The sequence below is a fragment of the Gorilla gorilla genome, chromosome 22 (genome assembly GCF_029281585.2).
Source record: "Gorilla gorilla gorilla isolate KB3781 chromosome 22, NHGRI_mGorGor1-v2.1_pri, whole genome shotgun sequence".
In the NCBI taxonomy this organism is placed as follows: Eukaryota; Metazoa; Chordata; class Mammalia; order Primates; family Hominidae; genus Gorilla; species Gorilla gorilla.
Window position 1 is genome coordinate 27669055 of NC_073246.2, and position 22340 is coordinate 27691394.

Consider the following 22340-nt stretch of genomic DNA (forward strand, 5'->3'; position numbering starts at 1 on the left):
AGGAAGAATATACATTTTTTTTTAAACGTGGAGCTGTCCTGATTATAACCAGTTGTGTTCATATTAAATTAAAGGGAAAGTCTTTTATTTAACTTATTCTATTTTTTATCTTTATATTTTTTTTTAATGTGGGGAAGGGAAATTGACTAGTAGAGATGGCATACAGATTTTGAGGAGACAATGTGTCTTCCTTTCTGGGTCTAAAATTCTTCAAAATAACTTGAAAATGTAATGCAAATGCAAACATAATGTATGTGCAATGTTTGTATGTGTACACATACACACATATGTATGTACATACATAATGAGGCATATTTACAAGGATGCTTTAAATTTCAAGCTTAGCATTTCCTATGAAATTCAGTGTTCATTTTGGCAACACTAGTTGGTGATGAGCCTGCCACAGTATCTATGTAGAAATGACTTTTCAAAGACCAGAAATGTGTTTTGGTTTGGGATTGTGTTTTTAGCATATTGTTGCTTTGAAATCCAGGGTAAAAAATGTAACTGTTAGCACTTACATCTTTAACATTTAGCATTGTAGAACAAACCTACGCGCCAGCTGAATGTGTAAGCCAGGCCATAGACATCAATGAACCAATAGGCAATTTAAAGAAACTGCTAGAACCAAGACTACAGTGTTCTTTGGATGCTCATGAAATTTGTCTGCAAGATATCCAGGTAATTTTTATTTTTGTAAATTTCTATTGCAACATTTTAGTCTGCATAGGAATATTTTTTGTTAGCCTTTTCTTTATAGCTATAGACTTTATCTCTGTAAGAAGATTTGACCTGTATTACTGTAAAATTTAAGTGTTTAGAAATAAAAAGGTTTTTAAGCAAAGTTTTCTCCATTTAAAATTGTATTTTAAATATTTAGTACTAAAACAAATGAAACATTTGTTTTTTACTTTCACAAATATAAAACGAGAAGTTTAAATAAATTAGAATCAAAGCTTAAATATAAGTAGTAACAGTAGGAAGCCCATTGACTTTTGAAGCTGAAGTGTATTTCTAGCCAGCTTTTAACTTCTCAAACGTATCATTTAACTAAATGATTTCTACATTTCTGTTTTACCTTTATTTTCTCTAACAGTAAGTTTTGGATAAGAATTTAAATATCAACTGATAGGTCCTGGAATTTATTGTAAAAGGATTTTACCCATGGTAGTATTATAATATGTTATGTCTGAAACATATCCCAAGTCATATTTTACAGTATGTTTTAAAGATAGGTAGTACTTTTATGTATAAAAGGTAGCAGCCTAAATAGGATTGCCCATACAGTTTTCCATGACCTTCCTTAAACATATGATTAAATACTAGAGTTTTATACTTTTTTTTTCTTTTTTTTGAAATGGAGTCTCGTTCTGTCACCCAGGCTTTAGTGCAGTCGTGTAGTTTCGGGTCACTGCAACCTCCACCTCCCAGGTTCAAACGATCCTCCTGCCTCAGCCTCCTGAGTAGCTGGGACTACTACAGGCCGATGCTTCCACACCTGGCTAATTTTTGTATTTTTAGTAGACACGGGGTTTTGCTGTGTTGGCCAGGCTGGTCTTGAACTCCTGATCTCAAGTGATCCGCCTGCCTCGGCCTCCCAAAGTGCTAGGATTACAGGTGTGAGCCAGCGTGCCTGGCTGAGTTTTATACTATTTTTATATTAACTTAGATTAATGTATATTGTGTCATCTTCTGGATCGTTTGATTTATTTTATTCTTTACTCCTTCCCCTGCCTGCCTTGTGATATGGGTATTCCTTATATTACAGAACTTTTTTATTAGTTTTTTAAAAATTCAAATCATCATATGCTGCTACTATTTTTAATAAGACATTGTTGTACAATAAGTTGAAGTGTTTTAACAAAATTTGTGCATTTTATTTGCCTTTTTAGCCATACTTTAATCTTTTCATTTCAATATAAATCTAGTAATTGGTGGTGGGTAGGGAAGATAGAGTACCTCTAAAACTAGGGCATGTGGGAAGGTCTAGTAGTGTTACAATTTTAGGATTTAAAGTTTTTTTCTCTTAACAATGAGAGGATGAGTTAGCTTAGTCTTTTTGGAAGACCACCTCCCATTTAGTATCTGTCAATGTTAAATGTGAAATTCCTAACAGTTCCACGTCAGCAAATTATTCCTACAGAAATGCTCACTTGGGTAGGTAAAGATATATGCATGAAGATGTTCATGGCTTTGCAAAAACTGAAAACACCTCAAATGTTCCAAAAATGAGATTTGATAAATTAGTTCCATAGAATAGAATTCGAGGTAGCCATTAAAAACTGGTGAACTTGAGCTATATGGGCAAGGTACGTTGAGTGAAAAAAATACTTGCAAAACACTCTAATTCTCTCACGTAATCTTCACATCAGTCTTTGAAATCAGCATATTTTTAGTCACATTCTGCAGACGTAGAAACAGATTTAAAGAGGTTAAATAATTTGCCCAGTGTGTGGCTACAAAGGGGTATACTGGAATTTGAACCCAGACCTCTGTGGCTCCAGAACTCTCTTCACTTGTTTGAGGCGAGAAAACAAAAAACTTTTTTGAAGGTTTATAGTGAATATAACTCAGTGTCACTGGACTTTGCCTGGTTTTGCTCATATGTAAAATAAAGGAGAATCTGGACTTGATCTCTTAGTTGTCTTTCAGCTGTAACATTTATTGCTTTCTTTATAACACTTGACCTATCCAAAATGAAAGTATGGCCTGCAGATTACCCAGGCTCTTCCAAGTTCTCAGTAAATATTAGTTGGATAAATGGTAATATTTATAATTCATATTGTCATAGAATTCAGGGCTAGCTTTGGATCTAAGGGCATTTTGCATTACTCCTTGTCCCCCTTTCCTCCTTAAAAAGGATATGAGGACCACACTGACATGTTCTTCATGTCAATGCAAACGTACATTTCAATCAGAAGTCTTGCTGCTTATGGTAATGCTGTGGGCTGACTTGAAAGCTGAGGGAACAACGGCTAAGTTGCACTTTTTTGAAGAGTGTTAACACAAGATCAAATACCAGGCTTGAGTTTTGTCCTTGTTCTGGCTTTTAGTGAACTTGCTAATATGTTCAGTACCTGAGAGCTTATACTTTCAGAGTTACATTTGCCATAGCTTCTAGTGGATAATACCAGTGTCCACCAGACAAGGAGAAAAAAACTTGACATTAAGACAATTTTTAATGAAATGTATATTAATGGATGAAACTGTCATATTTAATCTATCTGTCTACAAGGTTACACAGTTTGTTTGTTTGTTTGTTTGTTTTTTGGAGACGGAGTCTTGCTGTATTGCCCAGACTGAGTGCAGTGGCGCTCACTGCAACCTCCGCCTACCGGGTCTAAGCAATTTTCATGCCTCAGCCTCCCAAGTAGCTGGGATTACAGGCATGCGCCACCACTCCTGGCTAATTTTTGTATTTGTGTATAGACAGGGTTTCTCCATGTTGCCCCGGCTGGTCTCGAACTTCAGACCTCAGGTGATCCACCTGCCTTGGACTCCCAAAGTGCTGGGATTACAAGTGTGAGCCACCATGCCCAGCCCTACACAGTTTGTCTTCTCCCCTGTTCAAGTTAGATTCATAGTCATTTGTCATGTGTTTGTGCCATGATGGCACCATCAGTTGAATTCTTGGGAATGAGAGTAGGACATGCAGCTTTATGACATGCAGACACAGTTATAAATTATGCAAGATGATTATAATGGAAGCCTGTCTTTAAGCTGATGACAGAAAGTGTCTGGAAGTCAGAATTAATGTTTTATCATCAATTTGCCATAGTGTGAAATGCATTCTATAAGGATATATGAAGGAAAAAACACTAATACTGAAATGATATAGAATTAGGATTCAAGATACTCATAGCTAGGTTAGGTAGTAAGGTCATAAGTGCTTTAATTTTATTAACTTTATGATGAGAGATTTAGAGTAAACCCTTATCTTCAATATGTAGCATTGATTACAAGGCAGATATGACAAGAATTTGTTAATATATTTAGATAAATTATCACGACTAATTAAACACTTTTACTTATTCATGACAGATATAGCATTACCTTCTACTTTAAATACGTTTCAGAATGAATAATTGCCTTTTGGAATTATTTAAAATCCCAAACTAAACTCCAGAGGTAGAGAAAACTGACATGACAAATTTGGTGGTATGCTGTCCTCAATTACTTCCTCAGTGGTGAAAATATTTTAGATTTTGGCAAAGAATTAAATATGACAAGCTAAATAATGTGTTCTTATAATTTAATTAGTATGTTTGGTAATTAAGTTCTGTTTGGTACATCCATTTATTCTAAACCAAAGGCAAGGGACTTACTCTAATGATTGCACTGAATTAATCTTACTCATTTTATCCATGGTTAGCTGGATCCAGAACGAAGTTTATTTGACCAAGGAGTAAAAACAGATGGAACTGTACAGCTTAGTGTACAGGTAATTTCTTACCAAGGTAAGTTACTTTTCATGATAGTTATTTAAAATTTTAGTTCATATTTTTCTGATACAATTTATAAGTTTTTAGGTGTTTTCAATGGTTGTCTACATTACTTGATATGATATAATAGCCAAATATTCATGCTTTGGGTTTAGTAGTTTTATTTGACAGGGTGAAACAGATAGTACAACACATTCTACTTAGTTCAATCATAAAAGGATATATTATATGGTAGTAAATAGCAGAATCAGAGAGAGTGCTGGAAGTCAGCAGGTTGCAGCTGACTTCCTAAGAGTACCTCAGCCACACTGCAGAACTGGACTGCTAAGGAAGCTGCTGCCCTGCCATGATCTGGAAAATACAACACCTGGAAGCTACCATGGTAGCTGTCACTTTAACCATGTTGCCTTAACAGTGATCTACACTAATCAAAAAAATAGATGTCTGCTGGCTGCGGGGGCTCACGCCTGTAATCCTACCACTTTGGGAGGCTGAGGTGGGCAGATCATTTGAAGTCAAGAGTTTGAGAACAGCCTGGCCAACATGGTGCAACCCCATCTCTACTAAAAATACAGAATAAGCTGGGTGTGGTGGCACATGCCTGTAATCCCAGCTACTTGGGAGGCTAAGACAGGAAAATCACTTGAACCCAGGAAGTGGAGGTTGCAGTGAGCAGAGATTGTGTCACTACACTGCATCTTGGGCAACAAGAGGAAAACTCTGTCTCAATCAGTCAGTCAATCAATAAAAAAATAGATGTTATCTGCCTCAATGGTCCCCAACCTTTTTTGGCACCAGGGACCAGTTTCACAGAAGACAGTTTTTCCGTGGATTGGGGCAGGGGAATTCAAGCACATTACATTATGGTGTGCTTTGTATCTATTATTACTACATTGTAGTGTATAATGAAATAATTATACAACTCACCATAATGTAGAATCAGTGGAAGCCTTGAGTTTGTTTCCCTGCAACTAGACAGTTTCATCTGGAGGTGATGGGAGACAGTGACAGAGTATTAGGCATTAAATTCTCATAAGGAGCACGCAACCTAGATACTTCACATGTGCAGCTCACAATAGGGTTTGTGCTCCTATGAGAATTTAATGCTACCACTGATCTGACAGGAAGTGAAGCTCAGGCGGTAATGTGAGTGAAAGGGAGCAACTGTAAATACAGATGAAACTTTATCCACTAGCCTGCCAGTAACCTCCTGTTGTGTGGTCTGTGGCCTGGGGTTTGGGGACCTCTGATCTGCCTGCTTGTCCCCTATTAACCCATTTCCAAATAGAAGGCTTATACCAGTGATTCTAAAGCATTAGTCACGCCTGGAACCCTAGCTGCAAAGAAATCCAGCCAGTACAGTTTAGCACAGAGAGAAGAATTTGTAATAGACATAGAGTCGTCGAGTCAACCTTATTCATTACAGTATTTTACTAAACTTGTATAAGTACCCAAGTTAGAAAAGAAAATTAGGAAACTGTTTTTGGTAGGTTGAATTTTAGCTTTTTAAAATTTAGAATAATTTCATCTCTAAACATATATTGTTCACAATTATGTTTCACAAACCACATTTTTCTTCAGACTCTGATAATGGTAGTTACGTACTTCTGATCCTTAATTCCCTCAGGACTGATTATTGGGAATAGGAAATAAATTAGTAGTTTTTATCTTTAAAAGCCTAGTGACCTCTTGATGCAAGTGTGTTTAAGAAGAGTTTGCTTAAAGCCATTAAAGTATGAAATTTAGATGAAGGATTAGGAAATAGATTTTAAGAAAAAATGTTTTTGATTCTGATTGTTTTTATCATGTATATTTGAAGAGTGATTCTCTTTAAACTACCTGAGAATGATAGTAGTAGTTTCTTGCAATACTGGTTTTCACAGAAGATCGAAGTTGAGTTGTGCTTTTTCTTTAAGCTGTACTTTGATTGAATTTTGATATAGATTGTAATAGATTCAGTAAGAAACAGAAGCAGTTATGTAATATGACAGTGTCTTAGAGCTGTCATTTTAGTCTGAGGTTATTTCATAAAGGGCTAATTCCATTTTGAATAGATAAATAAAAGTATATCTTATAGAGAGTACTGCACACATAATGAAATAACTGCTTTTATGGCATAATTTCTTGGCTTAATTATAATTTAATTAGGTATAATCAAATTATAATTTAATAGGTTTAAATGTGTTTTAAACTATCCAGAATTAAATCGAAATCAGAATTTTGATTTAATTCTGGATAGTTGAGGAGCCTTTGTATTAATAAATTATTTATTTTTATTTTTATTTTTTCCATAGGAATTACAGTTCTTAACACCTTTATACTAGGAGCTTAAAATATTCAGGATTTGGGTTTTTCTTCATCTCATTTAAAATAAAATTTAGAATTTAATGGTTAATTTAGTAAATTTGGCATAATTTTTAACACATCTACTTTGTCCTTTAAAAAGAAAAACTGAGTCAGTAAATAATAATTTTAATTTGCTTAGAAGGATTTTTTAAAATTCCAAGGATAGGTAGCTGCTCATTTATACTCTGCCTAGTCTAATTTTTATTGTTTCATATTGGTAATTTTAATTTTTATTTATTTATTTATTTTATTGTGGTAAGAACTGGTACTTCTTTTTTTCTAATGATGTTTATAGGTAGGGTTTGTGTGTGTGTCTTATTTTTTATAAAATTATTTTAAACTTGTAGAAAAGTTGCAAGACTAGTAAAAGAATTCTTGAATATCCTTCACCCAGATTCCCCAAATGTTAACTTTTACTACATTTGCTTTATTCGATGTAGTTTTTCTCTACCATTTGGGAACATATAAACTAAATTATTTTTTGGTGACTTCTGCGTTTTCATTTAGATTTACAATTTTTTTTTATCCACTGTTCAGGAATTGAACCAAAGTTAAACATCCTTGAAATTGTTAAACCTGCGGACACTGTTGAGGTTGTTATTGATCCAGATGCCCACCATGCTGAATCAGAAGCACATCTTGTTGAAGAAGCTCAAGTGATAACTCTTGATGGCACAAAACACATCACAACCATTTCAGATGAAACTTCAGAACAAGTGACAAGATGGGCTGCTGCACTGGAAGGCTATAGGAAAGAACAAGAACGCCTTGGGATACCCTATGGTAATGAAATGCATAATTCTATATTGGGTAGAATAATAGGAATTAAGCTTGACATAGAAGACACTAGGGTAAGTTATAATCTATTTTACATGTAGAGTTATTAGGATGAATGTTGATTTTCTGTATCTCTCTTTTAATTGTAACGCACATTTAAGCTCATGCGGTGGACAAATTCTGTCCTGCGTGCAGGAAATACAAAGAAGTCTAAAAAATTTCTGCTCTTAGGGTGTTGAGAGTGTAGTTGAAGAGAGAGAAGATAGATGAAAAGAGATAATTGCCATAAAAGGTAACATGTTTTTAAACTGTCAGTAACTCTTGTAGAAGAAGTATGCTATTGGAATCTCAAAGAGATCATAGTTGCCCTGAGGGAAAGCTAAAAAGAGTTTATTGTAAATAAGATACCATTGGGCAGAGAAAGACATTTAAGACAGGAAATGTTATGTGAAAAGCTTAGACCTGGGGGTATGCATGAGTAGTGAGAAAATGGAGTGGTTAAGGAGTTACTCTGTAGCATTACAGAACTGTTTTTGATTGATGAAAATGATAATTGAAAAATGAATATGGTGGCAGTATATGGCATAAGTTGGAACAGGTAGAGACTAAGTGAAGGGAAAACAGGAGCATATTATTATAGTTGTGACTGGATGATAATGTCTACATTAGCCCAGACTCCAGATGATTTCTTGGGAGTAGCAAGGAAAAAGTGGATGAAAACACTGATAGGACTGAGCAGATTGACAGATTTTATGAGGGTAGAGAGGGAAGATACAAGTATTGATCTAACTTCTCAAGCTTCATCTTGGTGACTAAAACAGTAATAATCTTGATAAAAATTGGTTCCATCATCATTACGTATTTAGTGAACACTACCGTACGCCAGGCACCATGTTAAATGCTGGGCTTAATTAAGATGGTGCACTATGAAGAGCATGCTTTCAAAAGCCCAGTTGGGGAAGTAGAGAAGTCTGGTATAGGAAATGTTTTTTTCAAGAGAAGGTGGATAGCACTTGATTTTGATGTGGAAGTTTATATTCAGCTGGAGGTTAGCCAGAAAATGGTTTCAGTTATATAAGATTTGGGCTGGAGACAAAGATGTTATATGAGACTCATTCCCACTGAATTTATATTTGAAGCTATAAAAGTCTACGTAGTCCCTGATGAAAAGCGAGAAATGGAAAAGAACACACAACTAAAGGCATATACCCTAGACCCTGTAAACATTTAGGGTTGGAGAAAAGAGAGACAAGAAATAACTGAAGAGACAGAAAGAAAGAAAGAACTTATATGTATAGTGTCACTGAAATTGAGGGGAGAGTTTGGATGGTCAAGACTCTCAGATGCTGCCGAGAAAGTCAAAGAATGCTGACTGATATCTATTAAATTTGATGATCAGAGGATCATTCTTAAATTTAGACAGAAGTAACTAGAGTTGGCGAGACAAAACAGAATTATAAGAAATAGATATCTTAGAAATGGGGGCAGATGAGGAAGAATGCTGGGGTAACAAATAAATAATACTGATCTTCCAAGAGTTGGTGGGGACCTGAGTGTATTTGTAAATGAAACAGTATTGTCGGGTTTTTGTCCTTTTTTTATTTTTTATTTTTAGAGACAAGGTCGTACCTGGGGAGTGGGGCTGATGACAGAAAGGCTGTATCGTAGAACCACTGTTTTCCCTAGGACATTTTTTTCTTTCTTTAAACCAAACCTAAAAGATACACAGTAAATGAGAGAGCTTACCCATGGAACTGAAAGAGAGCTATGGAACCAGACAGCTAATGTAGAATTTCAGTCTGTCCCTCCGCTGCCCAGTACTGTAGCCACTAATCACACGTGAGCACTTGAAGTGTCTCTGGTCAAAATTAAGATGGGTTGTAAATGTAAAATACCCATTAAAAGAAAAAGTATAAAATCTTTTCTAATTTTTTATATTAATTACCGGTTGAAATAACATTTGGAACATTAAGTTAAAATAAATTCATTATTAAGATGTATTTGACCAACTTTTTAAATGTAACTATTAGAAAATTTAAAATTACATAATGGTCTGCATTGTATTTCTGTTGGACAGCCCTGATCTTGATAATTGTAGCCTTCAGTTCTGGATGTTCTTACTGCATTATTTTGATAAATACCTGTGTTCTTTTTGCTGGAACTCCTGTTGAATCTCTTGAGTTGATCTGCTGCATCTTTTTTCTTGTTTATTTTTCATCTTACCTATCTGCACTACTTTCTGCCAGATTTTCTTGTGTTTATAATATAACCTATCTGATTTTTAATTTACAAGGACTCTTCATTTTTGTTTGTTCCTTTCTGTAGCATTCTGATCTTATATTGCCCATATCGTGTTTTCTCCTACTTCTCTGAGCATATTGATTATAGTTTTTTTTTTTTAACTTTTAAAAAGCTTTACCGTGGTATTTCTGTTTCTTGTGGATTCTGTTTTTCTTGTGGTTTTTGTTTGTGTTGTTTTTAACCTCTCCCAAATATCTAATTATTTTTGCCCATCTTTTCATATTTAAGAATTAATCACTTTAGGCCAGGCGCAGTGGCTCATGCCTGTAATCCCAGCACTTTGGGAGGCTGAGGCAGGTGGGTCACTTGAGGCCAGGAGTTTGAGACCAGCCTGGCCAACATGGTAAAACCTGTTTCTACTAAAAACACAAAAATTAGCTGGGCGTGGTGGTACATGCCTGTAATCCCAGCTACTTGGGAGGCTGAGGCACAAGAATCTCTTGAACCTGGGAGGCGGACGTTGCAGTGAGCCGAAATTGCACCAGTGCACTCCAGCCTGGGCAACACAGTGAGACTCCACCTCAAAAGAAAAAAAATAAGAGTAAATAATTTTAAAGCTAATTAATGCAAAGTTCTGAAGGATTTGATAACTGTATGCTGATAAAACGAGGCATTGACTATTTCATTAAAAGAATTTCAGGCCAGGTGTGTTGGCTTATGCCTATAATCCCAGCACGTTGGGAGGCTGAGGTGAGAGGGTTTCTTGAGGCCAGGAGTTTGAGACCAGCCTGGGCTATATAGCCAGACTGTCTCCAAAAAAAAAAAAAGAAAGAAAAAAAAAAGAGCTGGGCATAGTGGCATACACCAATATCCTAGGAGGCCAAGCTGGGAAAATTGCTTGAGCTCTGGAGTTTGAGGCTATAGAGAGCTTTGATGGCACCACTATACTCCAGCCTGGGTGGCAAAGCAAGACTGTCTAAAAAAAAAAAAAAAAAGGGCAAAGAAAAGAGTTTCAAACGTGTCAATATTTATAGATCTTTTTGCAGATACCTGTCAGCAGTAGAAGATAGGGGTGAGCATTTGGGGTAGGTGTGTATGTGAATACTGTGTTGTGGAACTGGAAAAGGAAGTAGAGCAGGGAGGAGGTAGAGAAGGTGGAGATGGTCTCACTCTTCAGTTTATAGGCTTTTATTACTGGGAATTGTTCTCTCGGTGTCTGTTCATTTCGTTGTCTCTCCCCATCTATTAACAAATGTTTTCCCGGTGTCCACATGTGTGGGGTGCACTCATTTAACTGGTCCCCCAAATGAAAGAGAGACCCTGGAGGTTCTAACCACACCATCTACTTTAAATCAGTCTCCTTATTTTCAGCTTTAAGCCTCTGTTGCTACTCAGAACCACCATGACTTGAACCAGTGAAGGGGGTTCTGCAGGCAGGAATTCTCTCACTTCTTACTGGCATCCTCCTTGGCAAACATTTTAGGTCATAGTTTTCCCCTCCTCTGCCAAATCGATTACCACTCTGCTTATTGTCTTCAAAACATTAGATTAAATCTTTCATCCATGCCTGTCACTTTGTACTCATGTTCCTATGATTTTGCATCTTTTAAAAATTCCTTTACTGTTGTTTTACTAGAGTCTTAGAGAAAGGAGGCAGGACATGGGTGGACAATTAGTTATGTTAAACCAGAAGTCCTGATATTTGAGAAAACAAATCAGACAAATTATATTTTTCCCTGAGTTTTTTTTATTTTTAAATTTTTATGTAAAATTAACTTTCTTTTTCTTTTAAAAGAGGTGTGATTCAGGATAGCTTTTCTATTTAACTCTGCTTCTGTTGTTTTCAAGTAGTATAGTACTCACAGATAAGGCAACTTTCTTTTTCAGTTCTTGTCGACTTTTACCTGGGCCTTCTCCTCTTTCCTTTTCCTTGGCGTCCCTCTGCTGCTCACTTCTAGTTCCACTCTGCCAGTTTCTCCTTACTGTGGGCCATTCTCCTGAAAGTGGTTCTTGGCTCAGTTTGAAAAACACCCAGGTGCTACATTGCTTCAGCCCTTTAAATCTTAACACACACTGCGGCTATTGGATTGGGCAAAACTGCTTTTTAGCGTTGCTTTCATCTTGTCCTGTTGTACTTTGAATGCATGCTTCTTGGCTGCGCTCAGGTTTTCCTATGATCAGAGTGGGTCACACTTCCCTTGCTTCCCTTTGCTTTCTCCTGCACACAAGCTAAGACCATGGAGGTCTTATAGCTGTTATTGCTTTGTCTTTACCCTCTTCTATCTTGAGGTCCATGAAAGATATCTTGTCACCTGGTTTTAAGTAAATGTTCGTGGGTTTTTGGTTTTGTTCTCCCGTCACTTTTTTATGTTTATGTGTACAATTCAGAAAAATTAAAAAACTTTGCCACCATCTTCCTAGAATCCTCACTTAACAACTTTGTGGAAAAATTTAAAAATATATATTCTGTGGCTACTAATCCTGTATTCTTAGAATGCTTGCTTTTGCCTTTTGAGGCTAGGGCACCTCTGTTCCTTTAGTCTCAAATGGAATAGTTTCAGTTTCAATAGCACTTTGCCTCTTTGAAGAACTTTTATAAAATTCTTATGTTTGATTTATTTTCACTATAATTTGCCCTCGATACCTAAATGTTATTTTTTTTCTACTTTTCTTATTGAATAGGATTTATTTATTGGGTGTATAACCAATATTATTTGAATAGATCATCTTCTTAAAGCGGGAGTACCAGAACCAAAACTAATTTAGCTAATATGTATTAAACTTAGATAGAATGCTCTATTAGGTGCAGGTGATACAGCAATGTAATATTTATAGATATTGGCCATATTTTTTTATTTATGAATTCAATTAGGTAGTAAATGATAGGGAAAAGGAAAATTATTTGGATATACTCTTTAAGATTAAACAATTGTATGAGCAAGGCACTGTTAGGTTCTAAAGATAGAATGGTTTACAAGACACATTTCTTGTATTTCTTAGTGTGTTGTGAGGGGACAGCTGAGTAAAAGAGGCAATTACCGTGTTTATTTATTTATTGGAAATGCATCATAAGGGTAAATGCAGGAGCAGCCAGCTTTTTACAGGAAGGAAAAGGGAGGAAAAAGGATATGGTTCATAGTTTGGAGAATAAAGCTAGCTTCTTAGAATCCCCTTTTGATTTTTTTTCAATGCAACTGCAAATTTTTTTAAACTTGGATAATTTACTTTATTCTCTCCAGAATAATCTCATATTTTATTCTTTCATTTGGCCCACTGGAGAGAAGTTTTGCATTTTGTTTTTCTTGATACAGTTCGAACTGAGGTTGAACCAAGTGACTGCATCAGAAATTTAGATTAAGAAATTGGAAAGGAGCTGAGGAAAAAATTACAGCATAATTTTCTTTTTTTTGCTTCATATAGTAAGTTTACGTCATATACTTGGGGAAAGAAAACATCTGTGTGTATGTGTGTGTATTGACAAGTTAACTGTAAATTTACACAGTATCTAAAATGGAACTAGGCTAAAGTGAATATTTTTCTTTCTAGATCCCATACAGTGGTCCACAGACCAAGTCCTGCATTGGGTGGTTTGGGTAATGAAGGAATTCAGCATGACCGATATAGACCTCACCACACTCAACATTTCGGGGAGAGAATTATGTAGTCTCAACCAAGAAGATTTTTTTCAGCGGGTTCCTCGGGGAGAAATTCTCTGGAGTCATCTGGAACTTCTCCGAAAATGTATGAAATTACAGTTATTTCTTTACATTGTAATTTAAGCTTAATTTTATTTCCTTGTAACTTTGTTTTCATCTTAATTGTTTATTGATAATGATAAGTAATAAGCAATAATAATTAACATTTATTTACTGTATAATGCTATGCTGAAAGCTCTATGTGTTCTTTAATTCCTATAGTAACACCACAAGTCATTACTTTGCTTATTTTTTAGATAGGAAAGTGAGGCTTTGAGAGCCCCATAAAGTCACAGCTAGGAAGTGGCAGAGCCAGGATTCAAGCCCAGGCTAACATTAGAATCCAAGTTCTTAAATCAGATGCTGTGCCCTACACTTAGCCCTCTTCATATATTCCATTTGTTGCCTTCTGTTTGATCAGCTCTTACATTTACTGCTCATCTAGAAACGGAAGAGATCATTTGTTTACAGGTGGCTTCCTTCCCATTCTCTTCATTATTGATGAGATTAAATCTTTTTTGAAGTCTTTACTATTAATTGAATAGAGTCTTAAGAGGGAAGGAAGTATATGCAGCCACCTTTTGGAATTGGAAGCCATTGGTTATAAGTTTTTCCACTTATAACTTGTAAGGCTTCAGACATTATTATGATTAAGTGACCATATAAAGAAATTGGATGAGGCAGGCAGATCACTTGAGGTTAGAAGTTCGAGACCAGCCTGGCCAACGTGGTGAAACCCCATCTCCACTAAAAATACAAAAAATAGGTGGACAAGGTGGTGCATGCCTGTAGTCCTACCAACTTGGGAGGTTGAGGCGAGAGGATAGCCTGAACCTGAAAGGCAGAGGTTGCAGTGAGCTGAGACTGCGCCACTACACTCCAGCATGGTGACAGAGCAAGAGTTTCAATTGGAAAAAAAAGAGAGAAGTTTGGAAACTACTTGGCTGTCCAAGAAAACAAGGCACAAATGTAAATTATTTTTGCTTGAATTTTAATCCATCTTATATTTCAGTCACTGTTAAGACACCGAAAGCAACCCATTCCTTGACAGTTTTGCATATCAGAAATGCTAGCCAGACCCACATATTTTTCAGAACACATGACTACAACATACTCTGACTTTGCTTTTGTATCAGTTATGGATGAAAATGTTAATTATAGCATTTTGTTTTATTATATACCCAATAAGGAGAGAGCTCTGGTGGAGGGATTTTCCACCGTAATTCAGTGCTTGCAGTTTTCATTCAAGGTGCTTTCTCTGGCCAGGTGCAGTGGCTCACTCCTGTAACCCCAGCACTTTGGGAGTCAGGAGTGGGCAGATCACTTGAGATCAGGAGTTGAAAGTGCTTTCTCTGCTGGTGAATAAGAAATGAGCTCTGGAGAGAGGCATTTCTTAATTGTTTATAATTTTATTCTTGTAAGGATTCTCCCAGATGTTTTTTTTAAGCATCTATGATACTAAAAGACTTAGTACATTCATTGTATTTGCAGCATTTATTTCCAGTTTCCATTCTTACTAGATAAGTAAGTTGAATATCCTGGTTGAAGCTTTGTCCTTGGTTTCACAGATTTCCTTCCCTGCAGAGGTTTTGAAATGAATAAGGTAGATTCTGAATTGTGAAACATGTGAGTCATGTTTATTGAAACACTTTCTTATAAGAAATCTCAAGAACACAACAAAGATAGTGCATAGATGATAGTTTCATTTTTCCCAAATCCACGTTTTTTCCAGTCTTTCCCAGGTCAGCTGTTTGTTGTGGCTGTCTCTTTCTGGTTCTCTTATTGCTTCTCAAACTTTAAAGCTTATTCATAGGCTTTTCCCAGAACAGAAGTCAAAGGTGTCTTGTGTATCTTTCCATTTCCATGCGGTTGAATGAGTCTTCCTCAGAAAAGCTCTGCTCTGGAACCATTGCTTTGTCTTTTAAAGCAACAAAGTCCCACAGCCTAGATGAGTGTCTCACGGAATTTCTTGGTGATCCAGCCATGGTTCTTCACTCTGCTGGGGTAGGGAAATCCCATCTGCCTTGGAAATCTAGTGCTCAGTTCAGAATTGGGAGATGGGCAGGATGATGTGTAAGGGTATTTCTAACAGACTTTCTAGAATTCACAAGTCTTACTTCTCAGAACAGGGTTTTTTGAGCTCAGTGTAGTACTCTGGTCCCTTCTGTAGAGAGAAGTCTGCAGCCTATCTGCGAAAGGCACTGATTCTGGGACAGAACTGTTAATAACCCAGCCTCTATTATCCATCCTCAGTGATCTCTCAAGAAGCAGCAGTACTGAAGAGGTAGGGCTCCTTCTTCAGATATTTGTATGAGATTATTCACCTGAGCCACCACCTGCCTGCAGTCCCCCCTATGTTGAAACTTCATCCAAGTCCTACTATACATGGGAGGATAATTAGGAAATGTTCCAGTACTACCAGTTCCATGATGTCCTTCTCGGTGTGAATCTCTGTCTTCTGTCACCAAAGGCAAAGGAAGTTCTCAGTTTGCTAAGGGTTTTCTTTAGGAAAAATAATTGTTTTATTCCTGTAGTGTCTAATGTTTCTTCATAAAATGGCTCCATATCCCCCAGGGTTTTGCCTCTCAAGACTGCTTACTTTGTGTGTAGCAAGGATTTGGGGGTTTCAGGGAGGAATGTGATATTCAGAGTGCCTGTACTTTGAAGAGATTGGTCTTGGACCAGTCTTTCAAAAACTTTTTTTTTCCCTCTGTGGTCTGCCTTCTGTCTTGAGAGTTTCCAGGAAACAGACCAAACTCCAATCTGAGAATTAGGACTTAGAAGGTGATTTTACAAGTTGATTATGCCTGCGCTGTGTGATGGTGATGCTTTCGTTTGCCTCTTTTGAGGCTAGGTTCCTTTAGTCTCAAATAGTTCCTCTTTGAGGAACTTTTATAAAATTCTGAGGAAAATTTACTACAAACATAAGGTACATATTTTTTTTATCAAGAGAGACCACAGTTCTGGAGGAGAATGCTCAGAACTAGGAGTCTGGATAAAACAGTGAGGTTGTCAGTTGACTGAAAAAGTAACTGTTTTGTGCACTGTGCTTTTTAAAAACATGTTTCTTTAATCCTCACAATAACCTCATGAGGCAGTAAGTATAGGTGTCTAATTTAAACTTGAAGAAGTTAATGTTGAAAGAGATTGGTAATTTTACCAAAGTCATATAGTCAGTAAGAGCTAAGAACTGAATCCAGATCTGTCTGAAGCCAGTCCCATATAATTGTTAAGTCCTCAGTCTTCAGACCCTCAAAGCTCCCATCTGATAGGATTCTGACCTCTTTTTACTTCCCCAACCTTTTCCAGCTCTGCGTGTCTGGAACTGGATCCTGGCAAGGCACCCTTAGCAGAGTCTTCTTGGGAGCCCAGGCCTCAGTACCCAGAATGATTGCTGGAGGGTATAGTTTCAATTTCAAGAGAGAGGCATGCAATTTGTGATGGGCAAAAAGTAGGCTGAAGTAATAGAGACTGGGATGTGCAGTTCTTGTGAGAGGTAAAGAATAACATCTAAGTAGGGAATAGCAACAGATAAGTAATGAATGGTTCTGTAAAGCCTTATCTCAGGACCTTTATAGTATTTTTATTTTGGGAACTATATTTTTAAATGTGAAATTATTTAGTTTAATTGAGACATTTAGGACTGCTACAATTGTATTGAAAATTTGCTGTCTTTAAGTAGAAGCATTATAAAGCTTAAGCAGCTTTAGTCAAAAGTGGATGTTATAACAGATAATGGGAAGGAGGCCTTTTTGGTGGAGATACGTACCTAAATAATTTAATTTTGGTGTGTATTTTATCTTTGATCTGATCTTGAAGATTTCCATATTTTTACATGGCTTTATGTGGATTTCAATACAAATATTTACATTTAGAAAACCATAGTTCTCTGCAGAACTTTACTGAACCCTAAAAGACATTGGAGCTTTTCCCTGTGTTATTTCTCTTAAGGGTATCTTTTCCTTTTAAAGTGACTATCAAATATTTTTAAGGTTTTCATGCCAGTAAGTTTCAGTTCAGTGTTTTGGTTTTAATTGTGGAGTTCTTTTTAAAAGAACCATGTTTATTAAGTTGAGTTTTATTGGATTGGGGTTTTTATATTTTTGGTTTTAAATAAAAACAGAAAATTTTTGTTTTTTTCAGATGTATTGGCAAGTCAAGAACAGCAGATGAATGAAATAGTTACAATTGATCAACGTGAGTATTTGTACCTATATTTGCCCTTTTATTAATAAGAAATGTTTATTTGATACTGCAAGGTAATAAAAAGGAAAATTATTTAAAAAATTTTTTTTTCTACACACAAATATCTTTTGTTCTGTGGAATGAAAGCTCGACACAAGTACTTTGTAAGATCCACTCATGTCTTTTTAAATGATACGATTAACATAACAGCTTGCTTTGTATCTCAGTTCACCAAAATTTGTTAGGACATCATTTGTTTCATCTTTACTGACTGTTAATTACCAAGTTGTAAGAACAATTCTAACCACATTCATACCTGACAGAACTTTCATGCCTGATAATAACTGGATATTAGGTAGCATCCAATTGAAATATCAGTATAGCTTGGATACAGCAGAGAAAATATTCAAGTGTCCAAAACAAACTTGAGGAGTTACACTGGGTTTGAAATGAAGAAAAAAGGCCAAGTTAAAATAGGAAAACAAATAGTTTTCATTTGGTGGGAGTTGCAATCAAAGTATACAGTTGTATACATTCTAATGGATCATCTGTCCCATGGGGCATTTTCCAAGGCTTGAAGAGTCTACCAGGCCAGATGCTTCGCCGCCTCCACTACTTTTGCTTGGCTTTTCCCATTTCTTTTCTCTCGCTTTGCCTTCAGCTTTATTCTTTACCTTTGATTCATCTATATTGGGTACTGTACTTGCTAGAAGTACAGTCTAGAAGAGTCTTTTTGTTTCTCTTAATATCCATCTTCATTTTCATGTCATCTTTTCCATCTTTTACCTCATGTTGCATTTTCTCTTGGCATGTTTGGGTTTGGGTACCACCACAGTTGCTATCTCTTAAACATCTTTCATTAAAACATTACCGTCTAGTTTGAGAATACTTTTAAGCCTGCTGAGCTCTTTTGGGGCATTTTTTCCCCCCTTTCAGCATGCATCTTTCTTTTCCGCTTATGCCATAAGCTTTTAGCTATGTTTTACCTGAGGTACGAACACACACGTCACAAGATCATCCCAACCGGCTAAAATTTTTAATGAGGAATTTGATATACACAAAGAAAGTATAACTAACACCTGTGTACATCATAAGAAATAAAATTTTTTACACCAAGTATACCTGTTGTAGGTTTCATTTTCGTCTCTCCTACCAGAGAACTATCTTGAATTTTATGTTTATTACGGTCTGCATATTTTATATTTTTACCAACTATGTAATCGTAAACACTGTATAGCATTGTTTTCCACATGTTTAAACATTTTTTGTAAAATAATACATTGTACATACTATTTTATAACTTTTTTATCATTTGAGAATTACTCATGTTGATACTTGCAGCTGTTTCATTCATTTTCACTGCTGTATTTTTTAAATGCTGTGAAAACATCATTGAATGAATATTTGTAAGAACATGTGTGAGATGTTTGTGTCATAGGGTTTCTATCCTTTCAGCCTTACTCCAGATATTGCCAGATTCTCAAAGTGGTGGTGTGAATTCTCATTTGTCCACATTTAGTGCAATATATTTGACAAACCATTTTTATGAACAAATGTTTTAAAAACAAACATGTTTAAATACTCTTTGTCTAATGTGTATGCATCACTAAGTTATTTCCAAACAAGAATACTAGCTCTTACTAAGATGCACAAACTATAATGCAAGCATTATACTTTACCATCTGAACTTTTTTGTTATTTTGTTTGAAATTGTGGATTGAGGCTTTCTGTAGTGAAGTACTTTCTTGGGGTAATTCATAGGGCATTAGTTAAAGTGATAATGTCTTTCAGTAATTTTTTTCTTTTTCCTGCTTGTATTGGAAGAAAAAAAATTTCTCCTTGTCTGTCTTTGCAGCTGTGCAAATTATTCCAGCATCAGTGCAATCTGCTACACCTACTACCATTAAAGTTATAAATAGTAGTGCAAAGGCAGCCAAAGTACAAAGAGCGCCGAGGATTTCAGGAGAAGATAGAAGCTCACCTGGGAACAGAACAGGTATTTTTGTATTTTCTTGTATTTATAAAATACATCTATCTAATTAGGTATATTTTGTTGTATTTTGCTGTATGAAAAATGTGAATTTGGACTATCCCTCTGGCAGTTTTTAGACAGTATTTCTAGAGAAACAAAAATTGTTTTTGCCATGGCTGAGATTTAAACCACGGGACCAGTTTGTTGTCTTTGCCTTGGGCTAATCTGTAAACACTATAGCTAATGCTTTGTTCCTCTTACCAATTTAGGAAACAATGGCCAAATCCAACTATGGCAGTTTTTGCTAGAACTTCTTACTGATAAGGACGCTCGAGATTGCATTTCTTGGGTTGGTGATGAAGGTGAATTTAAGCTAAATCAGCCTGAACTGGTTGCACAGAAATGGGGACAGCGTAAAAATAAGCCTACGATGAACTATGAGAAACTCAGTCGTGCATTAAGGTAAGCCTTTATTACTTTTTTTTCTGTTATCAAAAATAGAAACTTTCTAAAAAATAGTTTCTTATTCTAGATGTAAGCATTGTTATGTAATGATATTAAAAACTTGTTTATGTTTTTTCTTTACATATTAAAAAACCTTTTTAAAAAGATCTTAATTTTGAGGTACAGTTTTTTTTACAAAATTACTCTAAGATTGTTTTTATCTGATTTGAAAGCTATAATACTCTGTCCAAAAAAAAAATGTTTAATTTTTGAGGTTTTTATTATTTGCATAGATGAATTGAGTGTTAGTTTTTAATGAGTAAGCAGAAACTGTCCTCTGTTTTTACAGTTACAAGCAGAATATTGACCCATTTTCTACACAATCTGCCTAAATCTGGGTATCCAATCTTTACATTGATACAAACTCTCCATAAGTAGTATAAGGTTTTTTGACAGAAATTACTATCAGAAATTATGCCTACTACAGTGATGGAAATTCAACAGGTACATTTAAGTATCTGAGAAGAAGGATATATAAGAATATCACGGAATTATGTCTGATTTTTTGGGAGATTGAATATAGTAAAATAGTTCTGCAATTCACGAGTTTTTCTAAATAGCATGCTTTTACTGCTTCTTCATGTTTCACTTGGCCATTTTCACACTGAAAGATAATAATTTAGCTCACACACACACACTCTCCCTTCCCCTTTCCATCCCCTCATCTCAGTATCCCAATATAATTATATGGAAATTTTGGTTCAGCGAGTATTCATTGTTACAGTATTACGGCCATGTAACTATTATTACATAGTTGGCTGTGATTATTTTTCTTTTCCTGAATGACCTGTTGTTTCTCAGAGTTCATGAGTAACTAAAATGTTTAGTTTTCAATATGCTTATCCTTTACCATTCAGTCTCAAACACATTGCCAACTGTCTAAAGATTCTTCGTGTATAATCATAATTAAAGCTGCCATTTTTGAGAGTTGATACAGATTGTATACATACAAGTCCCCTCAAAATTACAGGTAAATTGTTAGAGTTAATAATTAAAATGTCAGTTCCCCCCCAGATTGATCTAAGTTTCAGTGCAGCAACTTAGTTTAATTTGAAAAATCAAACTAAGTTTTTCATAGAACTTGAAAAGATAATTGTAAAATTTACATGGGACTATAAAGTACCATGGTAGTCAGGACACCTGAAGATTAGCAAAGTGGAAAGACTTGTCCCACAGGATATTGAGACTGACTCTGAAGTTACAGTAATAAGACAGTTATGCTATTTGCTCAAGACAAATAGGCCATACAGTAGAATAGGGAGCCAAAATAGAACCAGGAATATGTAAGCATTTGATTTAAAGAAATGGCAGTGGGGAGAAAACATATGAGGAAACGACCTGCTTTTCAATAATCAGTGCTGGGATAATTTACTCTCCATCTCAGGGGAAAAGTAAAAGTTGACCTCTTGCTTATGCCTTACCAAAAATCAATTCCATGTAGCTTGTAGCTCTACATGTAAAAAGTAAAATAGAAAAGGATCTAGAAATACTTTCATAACTTCTGGTGGTAGGGAGACAGTTAAACAGAATCAAAAGGACTAATTCTAAAGGGAAAGATCAATAAATTGGACTATATTTAAATTAGGAATTTCTGTTCGTTGAAAGCCTTATTAAGAGAGCCACACATGTCGGACAGAAGTATCTAGAATATCTAACCAATTCTTACAAATCAATTTTTTTATGGGCAAGAGACTTGAATAGACACCTCAGGCTAGAGATTATCCAAATGGCCAATGAATATATGCAAAGGCGTACGGCCTCATTAGTATTCAGAGTAATGCAATTGAAAACCATAATTAAACGGTACAACTCACCCCCTAGAGTGGCTACAATTTAAAAGATTGCCAGAACTAAGCTCTGTTGAGGATATGGAGCAATGGGAATGCTTCTACCCTTTTGATAGGAATGTAAATTGTAACAGTTGCTCCCCTAAGCAACTGTTTCATACACATCAAACAGAGATGTACTTCTATGCCCATACACATGTTCATAGCAGATTATTTATAACATCCAAACCCCAGAAACAACCAGATATCTATCAACAGTAGAGTGAATGAATCATTTATGGTATATTCATACAAGAATACCTTGCATTCTTGAAAACTAAGCTCCTGCTACAAACAATGACCAGTGAACCTCACAAACATAATGTTCAGTGACAGAATCCAGACCCAAAAG

The 22340-nt window shown here is 35.7% G+C and overlaps 1 protein-coding gene and 1 pseudogene across 7 annotated transcripts in view; one reads left to right on the top strand and one right to left on the bottom strand.

The window, feature by feature from the left end:
* Window positions 1–22340, top strand: part of GABPA (GA binding protein transcription factor subunit alpha) — a 37490-nt gene that overhangs the window by 9724 nt on the left and 5426 nt on the right. For all 7 annotated transcript variants that reach the window (XM_019017738.4, XM_019017737.4, XM_055373953.2 and 4 more), the window contains 7 exons: window positions 537–681; window positions 4373–4457; window positions 7326–7571; window positions 13353–13547; window positions 17645–17698; window positions 19542–19682; window positions 19928–20120. In XM_019017738.4, the coding sequence (XP_018873283.1) occupies window positions 537–681; window positions 4373–4457; window positions 7326–7571; window positions 13353–13547; window positions 17645–17698; window positions 19542–19682; window positions 19928–20120 (1059 nt within the window). The remainder of the gene's footprint in view (window positions 1–536; window positions 682–4372; window positions 4458–7325; window positions 7572–13352; window positions 13548–17644; window positions 17699–19541; window positions 19683–19927; window positions 20121–22340) is intronic.
* Window positions 18270–18938, bottom strand: LOC109024434 (protein LLP homolog; annotated as a pseudogene).